The sequence below is a fragment of the Salvelinus namaycush genome, chromosome 12 (assembly GCF_016432855.1).
Source record: "Salvelinus namaycush isolate Seneca chromosome 12, SaNama_1.0, whole genome shotgun sequence".
In the NCBI taxonomy this organism is placed as follows: Eukaryota; Metazoa; Chordata; class Actinopteri; order Salmoniformes; family Salmonidae; genus Salvelinus; species Salvelinus namaycush.
The window spans coordinates 5,565,473-5,587,650 of NC_052318.1; the positions used below are offsets into that span (position 1 = coordinate 5,565,473).

The 22,178-nt window shown below is 42.6% G+C and overlaps 2 protein-coding genes across 7 annotated transcripts in view; both read right to left on the reverse strand.

Annotated features, from left to right (window-relative positions):
• LOC120056839 (ankyrin repeat and KH domain-containing protein 1-like) overlaps positions 1 to 4,103 on the reverse strand; it is a 41,541-nt gene extending 37,438 nt beyond the window's left edge. For all 6 annotated transcript variants that reach the window (XM_039005075.1, XM_039005072.1, XM_039005074.1 and 3 more), the window contains exon 1: positions 3,696 to 4,103. In XM_039005075.1, the coding sequence (XP_038861003.1) occupies positions 3,696 to 3,971 (276 nt within the window). In that variant the 5' untranslated portion in view covers positions 3,972 to 4,103. The remainder of the gene's footprint in view (positions 1 to 3,695) is intronic.
• Positions 4,104 to 9,791: 5,688 nt separating this feature from the next.
• Positions 9,792 to 16,083, reverse strand: zgc:110540 (deoxynucleoside kinase). Its single transcript, XM_039004582.1, has 7 exons — positions 15,897 to 16,083; positions 14,300 to 14,415; positions 13,977 to 14,170; positions 13,704 to 13,851; positions 13,360 to 13,475; positions 11,225 to 11,324; positions 9,792 to 11,121 (listed from the first exon to the last, which is right to left on the reverse strand). Exons 1-7 carry the CDS (start codon positions 15,988 to 15,990, stop codon positions 11,095 to 11,097), a joined length of 795 nt encoding a protein of 264 aa, XP_038860510.1. The 5' UTR covers positions 15,991 to 16,083; the 3' UTR covers positions 9,792 to 11,094.
• Between the last annotated feature and the right edge of the window lie 6,095 nt (positions 16,084 to 22,178).

Below are 22,178 nucleotides of genomic sequence, written 5' to 3' on the forward strand. Positions count from 1 at the left end.
CCACCACTAAACTGACTTTTCATTCCTAATCTTGTTAGCTAAGATTGTTAGTTACAATATTTAAGAATATATTCTCACTAAGGTCAATCAAGCATCTATCATCATGTCACCAGAATAAGACCCTCAATATTTATTGGAAAGGAGCACCAAGCTCATCACTGTGTACTTTTACCATCCTGTGAAGTTCATCATTAGCCTATAAAACTGCATGGTTTCCCCAAGTCTTAGTGGAAGAACCACACACCACATTATCGTGTGACGCCCAAGTTCATTTTGATATGATGGTTATTATATAAAACATTTGCGCATGAGGGCGTTTCAACCGCCATTCCTCGCATAATTTTACTGACACAAAAACATCCCACCATGTCAAACGAACAGCATTTATAAAATTGTACCGAAACTTCCTGTTTCCATCACAGTGGCCGTGATTTTCTCTCTCCATACCGTATGACTTTACTTGCAGGAAAAAAATGGATAGAAACATGGTTACTTGCACACAATCATGCTATTTGGTACACTATTTTGCTCTACAATTACCCGGTACTTACTTATGCCATCTTATCTCTGATTGGCCCCCATGTGAACCTCACGACAAAGAAAAGATAAACTAGTACAGTACACTGTGACAAGACATTACCTGCAAGTCAAAGTCCACAAAAACACACACATAAATAACAATGAGGTGAAGACTTACGGCAGAAATAACTTCTGTTGTACATGGCACCGGTAATTAAGTATCTCCTGTCCAGTAGTCGACCCCTGACCCTCAGCCACACAGTACTGAGCTGCTACAGTATTTAAACCTTCAATGGAAATATGTTTGCCTAATAGATTCACAGGGAATTAAAGACTAAAACATCCTGTGGTCAAGGGGCCTTGAATAATCCCAGTCAATCTGCCGTTACTCCAACACAAACAGGGAAGGAAGCCCTCAGTGGCACTGTATCATGAGCGTTTTCTTACTATTAATTATTTTGACATAGAAATCTGTATGGTTGGGTTACTAATAAAGCGGCATGTTGTCTATAGTGCATTTGACCAAAAATCATTATCAAATCACTAACCTAATTCATGCAACATGCCGTAGTGCAAGAGAATGTGATCACCGGTATTAAAGTATAAAACAAAATTACCAGCACATGGCCAGCTGTGAGATAAGCCAGAATTTGCAAAACCCACTACATCTGTGTGTAAAACCATCACTAGCAGCACAGTAGACCCCTCTTGGACATTGGAACATTTTAACTGTTACCTAAATGTTGTACAGCTTTGTACTTACAAAACATGCTGTGGTAAAATCTACAGATCAATATCAATGTCAAGTTGGGTCGATCTCCATCTCTGAAAGAGGAAGTGACAGTTGGATCATTGTGAAGTGGAACCCCACACTTCTGGCTCACCAGCCTGGCATTCACCAAGTCTCATTCACACGACTACAGCAATCATGGCTGATTCTCCCCACATGGCAGTCATTTAGCAGACGCACTTATCCAGAGCGACTTACAGGAGCAATTAGGGTTAAGTGCCTTGCTCAGACAGATTTTTCACCTAGTCGGCTCGAGGATTCGAACCAGCAACCTTTCTGTTACTGGCCCAGCGCTTCTAACCGCTAGGCTCACCTGCAGCCGACAACACCCTGACCAACTTTACAACAACCACCAGGAGCTGTGCATGTTACACATACTCTTCCTGTTGTTCTGTTGAGAATATTCTGGAATTAACATCACATCTCAAAAGCATAGCACACATACATTCTGAGTTGTGTGAAACCCTATAAGCAACTGTACGAATGCATTCTTTTGAATAAAAAAAATATATTAAGGGGCAGGACGATACCAGTATCGCGATACTCGTTAGTATCGTAGCAATGAAACAAAACGGATTTAACTTCTTTATGAAAACAGCCCTAATGTTGAAAACAAACATTATGTTGTCATCCAGATTCAGATTTATTTTCCAAGCTATAGCAACCAATATTTCACATGCAGCAGGTTTTTAAAGGACCTAAGAGTTTGGGCTGCTTCGTGTTTTCATTTTTGCCATGGAAAAAGCATTGCTTTGTCACAGCCCTAATAAACAGCTTGTGTTGCAGCCAGGGCCTTTAAATGGCTGCCTGATCTAAGAATGCAGACTAATGGTGAGTCTACCTGGGAAAAGTGCTAGTAACTATACCCCACTGACCCCTCCCCCTCTATTACACCCCTAAATTCAAACCAAAATACCAACAACCCAAGGGGAGGAAGTGGCACCCGTTATGAGCTATGCAAGGCAACAGACACCCTTGTCCTGCAGACTGAAAGGGGAGGAATCATACACAGCTCTGGGAAACAGGAACCTCTGTCTGAGTGTGTGTGTTTTTTTATTTTATGTGCGTTACGATGAAGTGTGTGTGTCTACACTATTCTGACATCACCTATTTTCATAGGTGACGTCAATTAAATAGTTAGGATCCCTCTAATTAACAGATTAATGAAAAATGTATTTCTCAAACATTTCTGTGACCAAAAGTCGACTAACTTAAATACCAAATAGAGGAAAAAGAAAAATGAGAAAATTAATTGTGTAAAAATATTTGAATTTCCTTGAGGTGAGTGTGAGAACACACAGAGGAACCAGATGGTAGAGGCACATCATCCTATTCCAACACTCTCTTCAAACTGGTCAGGCACTCCTTCCGAGACTGAGAGTAGCCAATTACAGTGTACAGATAAGACTCTGGCAAAGGGGAAAATAAGTGTATACAAATAAAAAATATTCTGGCAATTTATTTTTGCTCATCACATGAACAGGTACCCATTCCAATGTGAATCAAAGTGTGAGTGTGTCTTGCCTGAACATTACTTTACCCTACATATGAGATTAGTCATTTTAGAATAGGTAGAGGAAATAACTAGCTCACTCTGAAATGTCACGTTTGATTTGATCACTGGGGCATTTCTAAACCCTTGCTGAATTATGTTACATCACCACTCCAGTAAGCATCTTGACTGACAGCTCGGCATCATGCTTCTCAACAAACATCACATAGTAGGCCTAATATGTTGTGTTTGGAAAGTGTGCCATCAACCCTGGCGAAGTAATAAAGAAATTCATAAAAACTGCATGTCAAGTTAAGAGAACTTGTAACTAATTAGCTTGCTATTCAAAGATGAGGGCGAATGTGCCTAGCCAGCTGGCTAGTTAAGCAACGTTAGAGCCAAATAGACAACTGGGTTGACAATGAATAAGTGAATGCATGATTGAATACCAGTTACCATATCTGACACTTAACATGTCTTCACCTTGTTACCTGTTAAAAACAACTGACCAGTTTGTCCTATAACAGGCTAACAAACGTATGGTTAACACTAACTACCTAGCTACACTTACTACCTAGCTAAATTTCACTAGCAAGCTAACTTTCGCAGTTGATGGCGCCGTGTGTGCTACTACTACGTCAGGCCTAAATCGAAGCCCTCCGCCAAAATACTGCTCATAATATGACAAATAGCAGAACATGTTACTAGCTTGCTAGCCACACGACTACAAACTATCCGCCAAATTACAAGACATCTGACTGATATTATTTTTGTTGATATAAGAAAGTAATGAGGGTTCATGATATCGTCGAAAGAGAAGGGATTAGGCAACGTTAACTGAGATGAATCTTAACCAGTTTCGCTGGGTTAGTTTAGCTAGCATGAGTTGCTTACCTCAGATACCTCATCATCGTCGCTGGCAGATCCAGGGCCGGAGGAAAGCACTGCGGCCGCTGCGAGCTGGAAATCAAGCCGGTCAGCTGCAGGCCCACCAGCCTCGCCAAACAAGCGGACTTTCTTTCCACCAACACCAATCCCTAAACCCCCGAGTCCGGGTCCTGGTGTGGCTCCAACTCCCATTCCTACGGCAGGGGAGCGCGGAGTCACAGAGTCAATCTCGTCCTCGAAGCCGTCTGTCAGCATTGCCGTCCCGGCTACTGCATCCTGCATACTTTCCTTAGTATTTTGTATTCTAATAGACGCAATATTGTCTTAAACTTTCTTTGAGGTTGTTAGTAATTATGTTTATACTTCAGAAAAATCCTGAAGCGAGAAGAGCGTCTCTTTCCTCCAAGCCATTAACTTTCTAACAACCGAACGTACTTAGCTATAGTTCGCTCTTAGCCCGCCTCTATTCAGAATCCATGCACATAATTGGTCAGGAAAATACAATACCAACATATCGTTGGCTTGAAAAGATGCTAATCAGAGGAAAGCACGCGACGTCAAGGTAGGTTTACGAGAACAAATTGAAACGGAATATTTGGAAGATGATTGGACACTTGCACGTCTGTCACAAAAAGTGCCACCTCCGTGACACGCCTATCCTTGCAAATATGAATAATGTATTGTCGCGTTATCAAATTTTGAAATCCTTAATTGAAACAATACGACACTTCCGTTTTGGTACAAAGCTGAGGTATCAAATCGAATTGTATTTATCACACACACGTGTTTAGCAGATATTGCGGGTGTAGCGAGAAAAGCTTGTGTTTCTAGCTCCGACAGTGCAGTAATATCTTAACAGTTTCACAACGTATACCCAAAATACACGTAAATCTAAGTAAGGAGTAAGGGGTGGGCATGGATAAATGTAACCACTTTCACATTCATAGACAGGTATGGATGCAAAGACCGATCATCCATGATATCAACATAGTTTATACCATGTTTTGAGGCCATAGTGTTTTTAAATTGTTTAAAAATTGGGAGTAAAACATGTTGGGTTATGATGGGGTATGACAGCTGAACTAAGCTCATCAGGAATTTATAAATAATATTTTTCAAAAATCAATGGGGTATATATCATTAATTTATAAGTCCAAAAATATATTTAGCAACTTAGGATTCAAGCTAGATCTTTGCCAAGATTTTTCAGGGGTACATAAACAATGCAACAGTAAGAGGCCACTTCTTTCCATTTTCATGTCAGTCTCTGTCTATAAATATACAAAATTTAATTATATTTCAACTCAATCTCTCAGAACCATGTCACTTTTATTAGACCATAAAACCCTTTCCAAAAGCCACTGATGAGGTTGGCATTTGGGACGAGGAATTTCCTTTTTTTTTTTTTCAACCAGGTAGGCCAGCTGAGAACAAGTTCTCATTTACAACTGCGACCTGGCCAAGATAAAGCAAAGCAGTGTGACAAAAACACAGTTAAACATAAACAAACGTACACAATAGAAAAATCTATGTACAGTGTGTGCAAATGTAGAAGATTAGGGAGTTAAGGCAATAAATAGGTCATAGAAGCTAAATAATTACAAATTAGCATTAACACTGGAGTAATAGATGTGCAGATGATGAAGTGCAAGTAGTGATACTGGGGTGCAAAATAGCAAGAAGATAAATAACAATATGGGGATGAGGTAGTTGGGTGTGCTATTTACAGATTGGTTGTGTACAGGTACAGTGATCGGTAAGCTGCTCAGACAGCTGATGCTTAAAGTTAGAGAGGGAGATAAGTCTCCAGCTTCAGTGATTTTTGCAATTTGTTCCAGTTATTGGCAGCAGAGAACTGGAAGGAAAGGCGGCCAAAGTAAGTGTTGGCTTTGGGGATATCCAGTGAAATATACCTGCTGGAGCAAATGCTACAGGTGGGTGTTGCTATGGTGACCAGTGAGCTGAGATAAGGCGGAGCTTTACCTAACAAAGACTTATAGATGACCTGTAGCAAGTGGGTTTGGCGACAAATGTGTAGCGAGGGCCAGCCAACGAGAGCATACAGGTCGCAGTGGTGGGTAGTATATGGAGCATTGGTGACAAAACGGATGGCACTGTGATAGACTACATCCAGTTTGCTGAGTAGAGTGTTGGAAGCTATTTTATAAATGACATCGCCGAAGTCAAGGATTGGTTGGATAGTTAGTTTTACGAGGGTATGTTTGACAGCATGAGTGAAGGAGGCTTTGTTGCGAAATAGGAAGCCAATTCTACATTTAATTTTGGATTGGAGATGCTTAATGTGAGTCTGGAAGGCCAGTTTATAGTCTAACCAGACACCTAGGTATTTGTAGTTGTCCACATATTCTAAGTCAAAACCGTCCAGAGTAGTGATGCTAGTCGGGTGCGGGCAGCAATCGGTTGAAGAGCATGCATTTAGTTTTACTAGCATTTAAAAGCAGTTGAAGGCCACAGGAAGGAGTGTTGTATGGCATTGAAGCTCGTTTGGAGGTTTGTTAACACAGTGTCCAAAGAAGGGCCAGATGTAGAAAGAATGGTGTCATCTGCGTAGAGGTGGATCAGAGAATTACCAGCAGCAAGAGCGACATCATTGATATATACAGAGAAAAGAGTCGGCCCGAGAATTGAACACTGTGGCACCCCCATAGAGACTGCCAGAGGTCCGCACAACAGGCCCTCTGATTTGACACACTGAACTCTGTCTGAGAAGTAGTTGGTGAACCAGGCGAGGCAGTCATTTGAGAAACAAAGGCTATTGAGTCTGCCGATAAGAATGCGGTGATTGTCAGAGTCGAAAGCCTTGGCCAGGTCGATGAAAACGGCTGCACAGTACTGTCTTTTATTGATGGCGGCTATGATATCGTTTAGGACCTTGAGCGTGGCAGAGGTGCACCCATGACCAGCTCGGAAACCAGATTGCATAGTGGAGAAGGTACGGTGGGATTCGAAATGGTCGGTGATCTGTGTGTTAACTTGGCTTTCAAAGATTTTAGAAAAGGCAGGGCAGGATGGATATAGGTCTGTAACAGTTTGGGTCTAGAGTGTCTCCCCCTTTGAAGAGGGGGATGACCGCGACAGCTTTCCAATCTCTGGGGATCTCAGACGATACGAGAGTTTGAACAGGCTAGTAATAGGGGTTCCAACAATTTCGGTAGATAATTTTAGAAAGAGAGGGTCCAGATTGTATAGACCAGCTGATTTGTAGGGATCCAGATTTTGCAGCTCTTTCAGAACATCAGCAGTCTGGGTTTGGGTGAAGGAGAAGCGGGGGGGGGGGGGCTTGGGCAAGTTGCTGCAGAGCTGTTGGCCGGGGTAGGGGTAGCCAGGTGGAAAGCATGGCCAGCAGTAGAAAAATGCTTATTGAAATTATCGATTATTGTAGATTTATTGTGTTTCCTAGCCTCAGTGCAGTGGGCAGCGCTCTTATTCTCCTTGGACTTTAACTTTCCCAAAACTTTTCGGAATTAGTGCTACAGGATGCAGATTTCTGTTTGAAAAAGCTTGCCTTAGCTTTCCTAACTGACTGTGTATATTGGTTCCTGACTTCCCTGAAAGGTTGCATATCGCAGGTGCTATTCGATGCTAATGCAGAATGCCACAGGATGTTTTTGTGCTGGTCAAGGGCAGTCAAGTCTGGGGTGAACCAAGGGCTATATCTGTTCTTCGTTCTACATTTTTTGAATGGGGCATGCTTATTTAAGATGGTGAGGAAAGCACTTTTAAAGAGCAAACAGGCATCCTCTACTGACGGGATGAGGTCAATATCCTTCCAGGATACCCGGGCCAGGTCGTTTAGAAAGGCCTGCTCGCTGAAGTGTTTTAGGGAGCGTTTGACAGTGATGAGGGGTGGTCGTTTGACCGCAGACCCATTACAGACGCAGGCAATGAGGCAGTGATCGCTGAGATCCTGGTTGAAGACAGCAGAGGTGTATTTGGAGGGCAGGTTGGTTAGGATGATATCTATGAGGGTGCCCATGTTTACGGATTTGGGGTTGTACCTGGTAAATTCATTGATCATTTGTGTGAGATTGAGGGCATCTAGCTTAGATTGTAGGATGGCCGGGGTGTTAAGCTTCCCAGTTTAGGTCACCTAACAGTACGAACTCTGAAGATAGATGGGGGGCAATCAATTCACATATGGTGTCCTGGGCACAGATGGGGGCTGAGGGGGTCTATAATAAGCAGCAACGGTGAGAGACTTGTTTCTGGAAAGGTGGATTTTTTCAAATTGTTTGGGCACAGACCTGGATAGTATGACATAACTCTGCAGTAGATTGCAACTTTATCCCCTTTGGCAGTTCTATCTTGTTGGATAATGTTGTAGTTGGGGATGGAAATGTCAGGATTTTTGGTGGCCTTCCTAAGCCAGGATTCAGACACGGCTAGGACATCAGGGTTGGCGGAGTGTGCTAAAGCAGTGAATGAAACAAACTTAGGGAGGAGGATTCGAATGTTAACATGCATGAAACCAAGGCTTTTACGGTTACAGAAGTCGACAAATGAGAGCGCCTGGGGAATGGGAGTGGTGCTGGGAGCAACTTCTACATCACCAGAGGAACAGAGGAGGAGTAGGATAAGGGTACGGCTAAAGGCTATAAGAACTGGTTGTCTAGTGCGTTCCAAAAAACAAGAGTAAAAGGAGCAGATTTCTGGGCGTGGAAGAATAGATTCAAGGCATAGTGTACAGACAAGGGTATGATAGTATGTGAGTACAGTGGAGGTAAACCTAGGCATTGAGTGAGGTTTTGTCTCTAGAGGCACCAGTTAAGCCAGGTGAGGCCAACACATGTGTGGGGGGTGGGACAAATGGGCTATATTGGGCAGGGCTGGGGACTCTACATTGAAATAAGACAATAATCACTAACCAAAACAGCAATAGACAAGGCACATTGCCATTAGGGAGAGGCATGTGTAGCCTTCGGCGACGTCGCAACGGAAGAGCCTGTTGAAACCACCTCGGACGAATTACATCAGCAGACCAGTCGTGATGGATCGGCTCCGTGTCAGCAATAAAGGGTCCAGACCAATTGGCAAGAGGAATTGTAGCCCAAGAGTTAGCTGGTGGACCTCTTCGGGTAGCCAGGAGACAGGCCTAGCTCAAGCCTAACTGGTGCTTGCTTTGGGACAGAGACGTTATCCAAGAGTAGCCACTCGGATTGCAGCTAGCTAGCTGTGATGATCCGGTGTAAAAGGTTCAGAGCTTGCGGTAGGAATCCGGAGATGTGGTAGAGAAAAAGCTGTACGATATGCTCTGGGTTGATATCGCGCTGTGCAGACTGGCAGGTATTGACCGAACTGAGGCTGGCAGGCGTCCAAGATAACGGTGAAGACCGCTATCGGTGGCTAACTGACTACTAGCTAGTTACTGATGGGGGTTCCGGTTCTGAAGTATAATAATAGCATATTCGTACCACATTAGGTGAGGCGGTTTGCAGAAAAGGATATTCAGGCCGTAGATGGAAAGTGAGATTAAATATCGTTATATTTATTTTACACTGGACAGGACACACGTCCGACTACTACACCATCTTGGATATTTAAAAAAAAATATATATAAGCAATCTCCCGCCCTTTTTGGACTTATAAATTAATTATATACTCAATGAAACTTGAAGAATATAACTTAGAAATGCCTCAAGCTTAGCGTATCACAACATCAGAACCCAAACTATAAGCTTGTTTTACTCCAATGTCTGTAAACATTACAAATATAAACAAACCATGTACAGCCTCAAAACATGTTTAAAACTATAATTTCGCTATCTTGGATGGTCAGTCCATGCATCCATAGCACTGTCAATGAATTTTAGAGTGGTTACATTTGTGACAGAGGTGCGAAGAACCCACTGTTGGTTCAACTGCGGATTGCCCCTTTAATGAATCCAATAGTGACTAAGCATGCACAGCATTACCTTTGCTAGATGGCCACTATGGTATTGAATATCCTCAGTCAAGCCAACTGAAAGCAAACACCAGTCAGTCCCATGGTCTCAACCACAAACCCTTTTTCAAAAATCATACTTGAGGCTGAGTGACCATTGTTGTCATCTTATAAATATATCTATATAGCAACTTAAGTCACAATTTTTTACCATTTATTTCAGAAACAAATATGTAACTCCCATCAAACAACAAATTGTAAGTGGTATATTTCATCACAGCATATTACACAAAAAAACAAAGTAAAACTCATGTTTGGATCTAACCCTTTTGAACGAAACGACAGCCACCTGCCACAGATGTACTGCACATCATGTGGCTCGGTAAGAAAGAGCCGTTTAATCTAAAATTGTGACACACAACACTTGAAGTGAAAGTTTAGTGTTTCAATCAGACTAAGAACAGCTATAGGAGGACCTTACACATAATGAACAATGACATTCTGGTGGTGGTACCAAATCTTTCTGAATCAAATTCAGTCAGTGTAAGATCCTGCAGAAACTCCTGGGTCCGGTTTCCCAAGTACAGATTAAGCCTAGTCCTGGACTAAAAAGCATTCTCAATTACGAATCTCCATTGGACTAGGCTTAATCTGTGCGTTTATGTAATCACAATATATATACAAAAAAAAAAGTTAATTAACTGACTATATTAAAAACAAGCACACAGCACCTTACACATTACATTTAAAATAGATAAAGTTCCACGTAAATCTGGCAACCCTAAAAATCATACATTTTCAAGTATACCGACTGTCATGAGCAGGTAAATACATTTTCTCAAGTGCCTGTTAATCTCTAGTCTGAATGACACAAGAGGACCAGTGAGCTGGTGTAGTTGGTAAGGCAGGTGTCCAACCACCTAGTCCTACTGTTGTATGCAAGCTTTGTTCTACCTCAGCACTCATACACCTGTTCAATTTATCTTCAGTCTCCAGACCAGGGATGAGAAACTGGCGGCCCCTTTAATATGCCCGCGGATCAAATGTTCTTTTTAGTAACTCAGTCGGAGTTACAATTTACTGTTGAGAGTTAGAATAGCATATACCAGGAGCAAATTCTAAATTTTGTTGTGCAGCAGTTTCTCTTACTGTATGTCAGTAACTGACAGTCAGTCAATAAGCCAATGTCAGCTAACAGTTTTAAGATTAGACTAATTTACCACCAGCCGGCTATCTAATCATGGTCAAATTACCAACCGGGGGACACCAAATGATTTTGTACGTCACTCAAACGTCATTAAAAACATTTTTCTCCACCCAACAGGAAAATGAGAATTGCATAAAGTAAGAAAATTACCAAAATCTTCTCTGCCAGTATTATCTAAGGCATGGAGGACCAGTGTAATCTTTGAGGCATGGAAGTAGATAAACTGTCAGGAATGATGCAGTCTGTAGCATAAGACCAGTGAGCTGGTGCAGTCTAACATCGGTATCCTTTCTAGCTCACAGCGTGCTGAGGAATTCTCTGACCTGTGTGGAAACCGGGATGAAAAACACATGTAAGCCATGACAAATTCTGATTTGAGGTGAACTAAACAATCTCTTGATGATACAAGTGCAAACCAACACTAACCTTGTCCAGCACAGCTTCCTGCTTAATTCGATCATTCTTGAAGTCATCATTAACATCCAGCACCAGGATGGGGATATCTTTCAGGTACTCAAAATCAAGTCTAGAAGTAGGAAACAATATTACACTGATAACATTCCCAAACGCCTAGTAATGCCAAGCCCTTTGACAAAGAAACCACTCGATCTATGCTGTGAAAATGGGACGAAAGTTGACATGATAGTCTAACACTTAATACCAGCACAGAAAACAACAAGTTGCATATTGGCTAAAACACACTCAACATAAACGCAACACGTAAAGTTTTAGTCCCATGTTTCATGAGCTGAAGTAATACCCCAGAAATGTTCCATAAGCACAAAAAGCTTAGCGCTCTCAAATGAGTTTACATTCCTGTTCGTGAGCATTTCTCGTTTGCCAAGATGATCCATCCACCTGACAGGTGTGGCATATCAAGAAGCTGATTAAAGAGCATGATCATTACACAGGTCCACCTTGTGCTGGGGACAATAAAAGGCCACTAAAATGTGTAGTTGTGTCACAACAATGCCACGGATGTATGAAGTTGAGGGAGGGTGCAAATGGCATGCTATGCTGTCTGCAGGAATGTCCAGCAAAGCATTGAATGTTCATTTCTCTAGCATCAACTAGTTTTAGAGAATTTGACAGTATGTCCAACCGGCCTCACAACCGCAGACCACGTGTATGGCGTCACGTGGGCGAGCAGTTTGCTGACGTCAACGTTGTGAACAGAGTGCCCCATGGTGACGGTGGGGTTACGATACGGGAAGGCAAAAGCTACGGACAACGAACACAATTGCATTTTATCAATGGCAATTTGAATGCACAGAGACACCGTGAGGAGATCAAGGCCCATTGTGGTGCCATTCATCCAACGACATCACGTCATGTTTATGCATGATAACGCACAGCCCGATGTCACAAGGATCTGTACACAATTCACGGAAGCTGAAAATGTCCCAGTTCTTCCATGGCCTGCACACTCACCAGACATGTCACCCATTGACCATGTTTGCGATGCTCTGGACCGACGTGTATGACAGCGTGTTCCAGTTCTTGCCAATATCCAGCAACATCGCACAGCCATTGAAGAGGAGTGGGACAACATCAAATCAAAGTTGAGGGTCGGAGCCAGTGTAGTACGATTCAATCTAAGCCTTGTATTGGCGCTTTGCCTGTTTGATCGTTCGGAGGGCATAGCAGGATTTCTTATAAGCTTCCAGGTTAGAGTCCCGCACCTTGAAAGCGGCAGCTCTACCCTTTAGCTCAGTGCAAAAGTAGCCTGTAATCCATGGCTTCTGGTTGGGGTATGTACGTACATCCCACAATAAATAGCCTGATCAACTCTAAGCAAAGGAGATGTGTCGCACTGCATGAAGCAAATGGTGGTCACACCAGATCCTGACTGGTTTTCTGATCTACACACCTACCCCTTTTCAAGGGATCTGTGACCAAACAGATGCATATCTGTATTCCCAGGCATATTCAGACCCCTTCCCCTTTTCCACATTTTGTTACAGCATTCTTTTTTTTTTTTGCTTCAATCTAAAAACACAATATCCCATAATGACAGTGAAAACAGGCCATTTTTTTGCAGATTTATTACAAAGTTTGGGACCACCAAGACTCTTCCTAGAGCTGGCCGCTCAGCCAAACTGCGCAATCAGGGGAGAAGGGCCTTGATCAGGGAGGTGACCAAGAACCCGATGGTCAATATGACAAAGCTCCCGAGGTCCTCTATGGAGATGGGAGAACCTTCCAGAAGGACAACCATCTCTACAGCACTCCACCTATCAGGCCTTTATGGTAGAGTGGCCAGACGGAAGCCACTCCTCAATAAAATAGGGACATGACAGTCCACTTGGAGTTTGCCAAAAGGCACCTAAAGGACTCTCAGACCATGAGAAACAAGATTCTCTGGTCTGATGAGACCATGAGAAACAAGATTCTCTGGTCTGATGAAACCAAGATTCAACTCTTTGGCCTGAATGCCAAGTGTCACGTTTAAAAAAAAAAATCATTTTAGAATAAGGTTGTAACCTAACACAATGTGTAAAAAGTCAAGTGGTCTGAATTCTTTCTAAATGCGCTGTATGTATAAATGGGTGAACACTTACTGAGTACTGCGATGGTACAGCCAGCACTCGTGCTTATAGTGCAGTTGCTCCAGATAGTCAATTGGAATCCCTTGTTCCTCCTCCCGTCCTCGGCGGTGCAGCCTCTGCATACATCTCTGAAAGACAGATTTCATTTTTTGGGTTAGTTTCTCTGCCAGGCCGAAATATATAGACCATGTAAGCACTTCAGTATAATTGAAAATTGAAAATTAAATCCTCAAAGATGAAAATTAAATCCTTAAGCACATGGCTGTGTAAAAATAAATAAAATAGAAAGTAATCTGACCACCAAACTGTCTGCAGTTCAAACACTTGTGAACTGAGGGCGTAAAGGCTTTATTCACCTGTGGGTCAGCCCGAAGGTAGATCATGGCATCCAGCTCAATTTGAGACTCAAACTGAGAGAGCAGCCAACCGTGCCAGTCTTGGTAAATGGCCCATTCGGTCTCATTCATGTCCCCAGACTCAAATAGGTTGGAGGCAAATATATACCTGACAAAAGAGCCACATTACAAGTCAGACTCAGTGAAATAAAGACAGTCATACCACTATCACAGGTTCTCAGGTCGTATTCTGATTTTACAACTAAACCAATCAACCACCAGACGGGTACACACCGGTCACTGTAAACAGAGCGCTCAAAGAACTGGACAGGTTTCTCTGCCTGTTGCAACTTTGCAGAAGGGGGCTGCAGCTGAGCACGGACACGACTCAGACAGGCGTAACTCTGGAATGTGTAGGACCAGCGGCTAGGTTTGTCATACAGCATCTGCAGCAGGTTGCCTCCACTCTTCTGAGATGTGCTGAGCTCCTGGAACAGGGAACACATCATTGTCAAGCGGAGGACCAATTGTCCAACATTGTGACTCACATGAATTGAACATTAAAATGGGATAACATTTTACGTAACATTATGTACTGGACATAACATTGCAGTTACCTCATACTCATTGTCAGTGTTTTGAACGTTGCACCACTTCCCAATGGGCTCCGGTATGACCTCCCATTCTTCTGAAGACTTTTCTAAAATTTGCACAAATGTAGACTTCCCTGCAGCTGCAACACACAGAAACACTTTTCAAGCAGTATCCCAATATAACGATATTAGGGAAAAGACAAACATTTTTTTTTTTTTTAAAGTTAGCTAGTTAACCAGAATAATTTGCACTCTGCTAGCAAGACATGTATAGCTAGCTCACGAGAACCCAAAGCCATACATTGGAGCAGGTTGACAGAATCAATGATTGGTTTAGGGCAGAAACAATGATTGGTTTTTCTGCCCTAAACAATCAGATTGGTTTCTAAAAATGTCAAAGGGCAGAGTACAACAGATACAAAACTTTTAAACATGTTAGACGTTTGAACTGAGAATCTTGTAAATAAAACGTCGAGTTACAAGTTGTGTTACAGTAGTCAGACAAATGTGACAATATCTAAGATTCTTCAGGAGACCAGTTGTGTCAAATGTAACAGCTAGCAACGACATGCTAAGCTAATCAAAGCAAGCTAGTTAGCGAACCATTTTGCAACCTCTACTCATGTTGAATTAATATATAAAGCTAGCTAACAGTCAAATATACAAGTCAGCTAACATTTGCTTTATTGAAATGTTAAGTTGAATAAGGTACATATAAAAAAAGGGGGAACAACTATGCTGCCCCAGGGGCTCTTAAGTGATCTTAACCCAAAAATACATTTCTGCTCCAAGGCAGTAACGTTATAAACAATCTGTTCTGATGTTTAATTCAAGTCACATGTGGTCCTCCCACTACGACTCGGGAAACATGCAGTTTATTAGGCTACAGATGAAATACATTAACTTCACAGGTTGGTAAAAGTGCAAGGTAACGGATGAGTTTGATGTTCTGTTCTAATAAATATCGAGGGTCTTATTCTGGTGACATGATGGCTGCCGTTTATCCGCAACCTAAACCCGACCTGTGGGCTAGAGAGCGCGTACCAATACAAGAGTGGGCACACTCTATAAACACATTTTTCGTAAGCAAACCATAAGTAGATATGAAAATGATATTGAAACACATTTAGTTTGTGTTTAATTAGTCGGTAGATGAGAATTTAACTGCACAAGGTAATCACTCACAGCCTTTTGTGCGCAACAAGTCAATTTGATGGAAGCATCTCCTGGGAAAATGCAGGCTTTTTTGCGGTTGAGAATATATGTCTAATTGGATGGAAACCTAGCTAGTGTAGTTATTTTTCGCCAGCGTATCAATTTAACTAACTTGGCCATTACAACTAGATAACGTTAGCTAGCGTTAAGTATTTCGGAGTAATAAAATGCAGGCAAAGATTGAGAATGTATTGTTTTGCCGCCAATAGTTGTTTAGTGAACAGAATGCAATGTACTCGTTAGTGTGCTGTTGATTCGGCAGGATGAGTTGAGTAAAATCAGACCAAACACGGAGTTAAACATCTACATAGCTAGTTAACTACCTATCTAATTTTAGAAATATATCGATAGCTAGCTCTCAGATTGTGTACGTTAAATGTGTAGCCAGCTGGCTGTGCAAACTCACCAATGTTTCCTTCAATGGATATCTTCTTAGTTCTTTTCTCAAAACTGTTGTCAAAACTTGGACTTGAACATATTCTCTTAGGAGGTGTTGCCATTATAAAGAATGTGATATTGGCTAAATTATTTAGCTAGTTATAAACTCAAAACCTAGATATAGCCAAGTTACCGAAGTGAGCCCAAGGGACATACAGGAGCAGAGTAGCGCGATAATCAGATCAAATTGAATTCCGAGGATATATATGTTACTACTTCCGGGGATGGACCAAAGCTTCAATACTACATGACCCACAAGACACCGAACTACAAGTATTCTTCAAGCTTCGTGTAGTTGGTACATTCACAGTCTTCTGGTGCATTAAAGCCTTGAATATTGAATACACTGAAATTCCTCAATGGAAATGCTCTCCATTGAGTCGTGGAGATATCTATTCAACCCCATGCTTCCCCATACTTCAAAAATCCCCAATTTGGTGGGTCTATAGCTGGTTTATAAAAGGCAAGTCTGATATTTTAGTAGAAAGAATCCAAGACAAAGACCTTAATGGCTCACCCTGTACCACAAGGTCATGTTCAACCCTTGGTTGAGCTCCTGCCCGTCTAGATGGACAGGCATCGCATTACATCAACCAATGGTTGCGTGCCACGTCATCGACTGTGCTGTCGTGCACACCAGATTGCGATAACATATGATGTAGTTAGTTGATACTTAAATAAAGTGAAGATGGCGCCGGAGGGAATGGCTGCCGTCTTATCAGCTCTTAACCGACCATGCTTTTTTGTTTGTTTGTTTCGCGTTGTTCGTAATTTTGTTTTTTTACATAATGTTGCAGCTACGTCGCTTATGACCGAAAAGAGCTTCTGGACATCAGAACTGCAATTACTCACCTCAGAATAGACAAAGAGTTTTTCTTCAATGAGTCGGATGGGAGGGAGATACTACAGACACCCGACCAGGCCCAGATCCCAGTCATTCGCTGGAGAAGGAAACTGAGATTTCGCGGGAAAAGATCAGGGTGCCTTGTGAGGATCAGGTGACGAGTGGCTAATCTGCCTTTGCCTTCTGTCCTGCTAGCTAACGTTCAATCGCTGGAAAATAAATGGGATGAACTGAAAGCACGTATATCCTACCAACGGAACATTAAAAACTGTAACATCTTACGTTTCACCGAGTTGTGACTGAACGACGACAGACCGATGCTGGCACTAAAACCGCACTCAATGAGCTGTATACCGCCATAAGCAAACAAGAAAACGCTCACCCAAATGCGGCGCTCCTAGTAGCCGGGGACTTTAATGCAGGGAAACTTAAATCTGTTTTACCTAATTTCTATCAGCATGTTAAATGTGCAACCAGAGGGGAAAAACTCTGGACCACCTTTACTCCACACACAGAGATGCATACAAAGCTCTCCCTCACCCTCCATTTGGCAAATCTGACCATAATTCTATCCTCCTGATTCCTGCTTACCATCAAAAATTAAAGCAGGAAGCACCAGTGGCTAGATCAATAAAAAAGAGGTCACAGGAAGCAGATGCTAAGCTACAGGACTGTTTTGCTAGTACAGACTGGAATATGTTCCGCGATTCCTCCGATGGCATTGAGGAGTACACCACATCAGTCATTGGCTTCATCAATAAGTGCATCAATGACGTCGTCCCCACAGTGACGGTACGTACATACCCCAACCAGAAGCCATGGATTACAGGCAGCATCCGCACTGAGCTAAAGGATAGAGCTACCGCTTTCAAGGAGCGGGACTCTAACCCGGAAGCTTATAAGAAATCCCGCTATGCCCTCCGACGAACCATCAAACAGGCAAAGCGTCAATACAGAACTAAGATCGAGTCGTACGACACCGGCTCTGACGCTCGTCGGATGTGGCAGGGCTTGCAAACTATTAAACACTACAAAGGGAAGTGGGGCGACGCACAATTGGCATAGCGTCGTCCGGGTTAGGGAGGGTTTGGCCGGTAGGGATATCCTTGTCTCAGTATGTAAAAATGTAATATGTAATATGTAATATGTAAAAAAAAAAATGTAAAAAATGTAATAAAATGTATGCACTCTACTGTAAGTCGCTCTGGATAAGAGCGTCTGCTAAATGACTAAAATGTAAATGTAAATGGAAGCACACCCGAGAGCTGCCCAGTGACACGAGCCTACCAGACGAGCTAAACTACTTCTATGCTCGATTTGAGAAAAATAACACTGAAACATGCATGAAAGCACCAGCTGTTCCGGAAGACTGTGTGATCACGCTCTCCGCAGCCGATGTGAGTAAGACCTTTAAACAGGTCAACATTCCCAAGGCCGCAGGGCCAGAGGGATTACCAGGATGTGTACTGCGAGCATGCGTTGACCAACTGGCAAGTGTCTTCACTGACATTTTCAACCTCTCCCTGTCCGAGTCTGTAAGACCACCATAGTCCCTGTGCCCAAGAACACTAATGTAACCTGCCTAAATGACTACTGACCTGTAGCACTCACGTCTGTAACCATGAAGTGCTTTGAAAGGGTGGTGATGGCTCACATTAACACCATCATCCCAGAAACCCTAGACCCACTCCAATTTGCATACTGCCCCAAAAGATCCACAGATGTTGCAATCTCTATTGCACTCCACACCGCCCTTTCCCACCTGGACAAAAGGAACACCTATGTGAGAATGCTATTCATTGACTACAGCTCAGCGTTCAACACCATAGTGCCCTCAAAGCTCATCAATAAGCTAAGGACCCTGGGACTAAACACCTCCCTCTGCAACTGGATCCTGGACTTCCTGACGGGCTGCCCCCAGGTGGTAAGGGTAGGTAACAAAACATCCGCCACGCTGATCCTCAACACAGGGACCCCTCAGGGGTGCGTGCTCAGCCCCCTCTTGTACTCCCTGTTCACTCATGGCTGCACGGCCAGGCACAACTCCAACACCATCATTACATTTGCCGATGACACAACAGTGGAAGCCCTGATCACCGACAACGACGAGACAGCCTATAGGAAGGAGATCAGAGACCTGGCCCTGTGGTGCCAGGACAACAACCTCTCTATCAACGTAATCAAGACAAAGGAGATGATTGTGGACTACAGGAAAAAGAGGACTGAGCACGCCCCCATTCTTATTGACGGGGCTGCAGTAGAGCAGGTTGAGAGCTTCAAGTTCCTTGGTGTCCGCATCACCAACAAACTAACATGGTCCAAGCACACTAAGACAGTCGTGAAGAGGGCACAACAAAACCTATTCTAACAGCTTCTACCCCCAAGCCATAAGACTCCTGAACATCTAGTCAAATGGCTACCCAGACTATTTGCAGTGGCCCCCCTCTTTACACCACTCTTTACTCTCTGTTGTCATCTATGTATAGTCACTTTAATAACTCTACCTACGTGTACATATTACCTCAACTAACCGGTGCCCCCGCACATTAACTCTGTACCGGTACCCCCTGTATATAGTCTCGCTATTGTTATTTTACTGCTGTTCTTTAATTACTTGTTACTTTTATCTCTTATTCTTATCCGTATTTCTTTTAAACTGCATTGTTGGTTAGGGGCTCGTAAGTAAACATTTCACTGTAAGTATTGTTTCACTGTTGTATTTGGCGCATGTGACTAATAACATTTGATGTGATTTGATTTGAAAGGTCAGAAACTGTCAGCTGTGGTCAAATTCACCTACCTTGGTAACGGAACTTCTTGGGGTGTTCACATAGACAATGAAACGAACATCAGGATCGTCAAGGCTAGTGCAGCCTTTGGCCGTCTGTGAGATTTGGTGTGGGAAAGGACAGGCATCAAACTGGAAACAAAACGGTTAACCAGGCAGTCACATTACCGACCCTTACTTATGTCCGACCCCTACCAGTCTACCAACGCTATGCCAGGAAACTAAGCCACTTTCACCTGAACTGTTTGAGGAAGCTCCTGAGGATCAAGTGGCAGGACATAATCTCAGACACTGTAGTTCTCAATGGAGCCGACATGATGAGCATTCCCACACTGCTTATGAAAGCACAGCTCAGATGGGCGGGCCATGTGACCAGGATGCCTGTATCCATCTCCCTAAGCAGATAATTTCTCAGTCATTTCTTAGATTTATCTCACATGAATTACCTATGTGGAAAACGATTAGACCTCGTTTCATTGGGCGAATTTGTTTTGCATTGCCCAGTGCCCATTGGTCCTAAAGTGACATTTCTACCCACCCGGGGTACTGGGAGATGCAAAATGAACTTGCCCAGTAATTCATGATGTAATGAATTAGAAGTCTAAAGTTTGGGCGAAAGCAGTCCCCCTGTTCAAGCCCAACTCCAGCTGTTCCCCACTGCCTATCAGTCTGACCACCATATATATATATATATATATACACCAATCCATATTATGACAAGAACAGCTCAAATAAGCAAAGAGAAACAACAGTCCATTTTTACTTTAAGACATGAAGACCAGTCAATTAGGAAAATGTCAAGAACTTTTAAAGTTTCTTCAAGTGCAGTTGCAAAAACCATCAAGCGCTATGATGAAACTAGTTCTCATGAGGACCGCCACAGGAAAGGAAGACCCAGAGTTACCTCTGCTGCAGAGGATACGTTCATTGGAGTTACCTACACCTCAGATTGCAGCCCAAATAAATGCTTCACAGAGTTCAAGTAACAGACACATCTTAACATCAACTGTTCAGAGGAGACTACGTGAATCAGGCCTTCATGGTCGAATTTCTGTAAAGAAACCACTACTAAAGGACACCAATAATAAGAAGAGACTTGCTTGGCCCAAGAAACACAAGCAATGGACATTAGACCGATGGAAATCGGTCCTTTGGTCTGATGAGTTCAGATTTTTGGTTCCAACTGCTGTGTCTTTGTGAGATGCAGAGTAGGTAAACGGATGATCTCCGCATGTGTGGTTCCCACCGTGAAGTGTGGTGGAGGAGGTGTGATGGTGTGGGGGTGCTTTTCTGGTGAAACTGTCTGTGATTTATTTTGAATTCAAGGCACACTTAACCAGCATGGCTACCACAGCATTCTGCAGCGATACGCCATCCCATCTGGTTTGCACTTAGTGGGACTATCATTTGTTTTTTAACAGGACAATGACCCAAACACACCTCCAGGCTGTGTAAGGGCTATTTGATATAGGAGAGTGCTGCATCAGATGACCTGGCCTCCACAAGCACCCGACCTCAACCCAATTGAGATGGTTTGGGATGAGTTGGACAGCAGAGTGAAGGAAAAGCAGCCAACAAGTGCTCAGTATATGTGGGAACTACTTCAAGACTGTTGGAAAATCATTCCTCATGAAGCTGGTTGAGAGAATGCCAAGAGTGTGCAAAGCTGTCATCAAGGCAAAGGGTGGCAATTTAACACTTTTTGTTTACTACATAATTCCATATGTGTTATTTCATAGTTTAGATGTCTTCACTATTATTCTACAATGTACAATGTAGAAAATAGTAAAAATAAAGAAAAACCCTTGAATAAATAGGTGTGTCCATATTTTGGACTGGTCTGTGTGTATATATATGGAAAACCATCCTATTATTGAGTGGATATGAAGTAAAGTGGATTTAACAAGTGACATCAGTAAGGGATCATAGTTTTTACCTGTATTCACTTGGTCAGTCTATGTCATGGAAGAAAGGGAAGGGAAAGGGGATACCTAGTCAGTTGTACAACTGAATGCATTCATCTGAAATGTGTCTTCTGCATTTAACCCAACCCCTCTGAATCAGAGAGGTGGGGGGGCTTTAACCCCTCTGAATCAGAGCATGTGTTCTTAATGATTTGTATACTCAGTGTAAATTAATCAATTGTATTTGTGCATATTTAAACAAATTATGCAATCTTATGAAGTCATTTGACAAAGACCTAAACCCAAAGAAAGCAAATGGCATCAGAGGCAAGGAAAAACTTTCTAGGGAAAGAAGGAACCTTCAGAGAAATCAGACATAGTTAGGCCTTGTCATAGAGAAATCAGACATAGTTAGGCCTTGTCATAGAGAAATCAGACATAGTGGGGCCTTGTCATAGAGAAATCAGACATAGTTAGGCCTTGTCATAGAGAAATCAGACATAGTTAGGCCTTGTCATAGAGAAATCAGACATAGTGGGGCCTTGTCATAGAGAAATCAGACATAGTGGGGCCTTGTCATAGAGAAATCAGACATAGTTAGGCCTTGTCATAGAGAAATCAGACATAGTGGGGCCTTGTCATAGAGAAATCATTATATTTGGACTTAATAGTAATGTATTAAATATAAGACTGGTGTTACTATTTCATTTAATT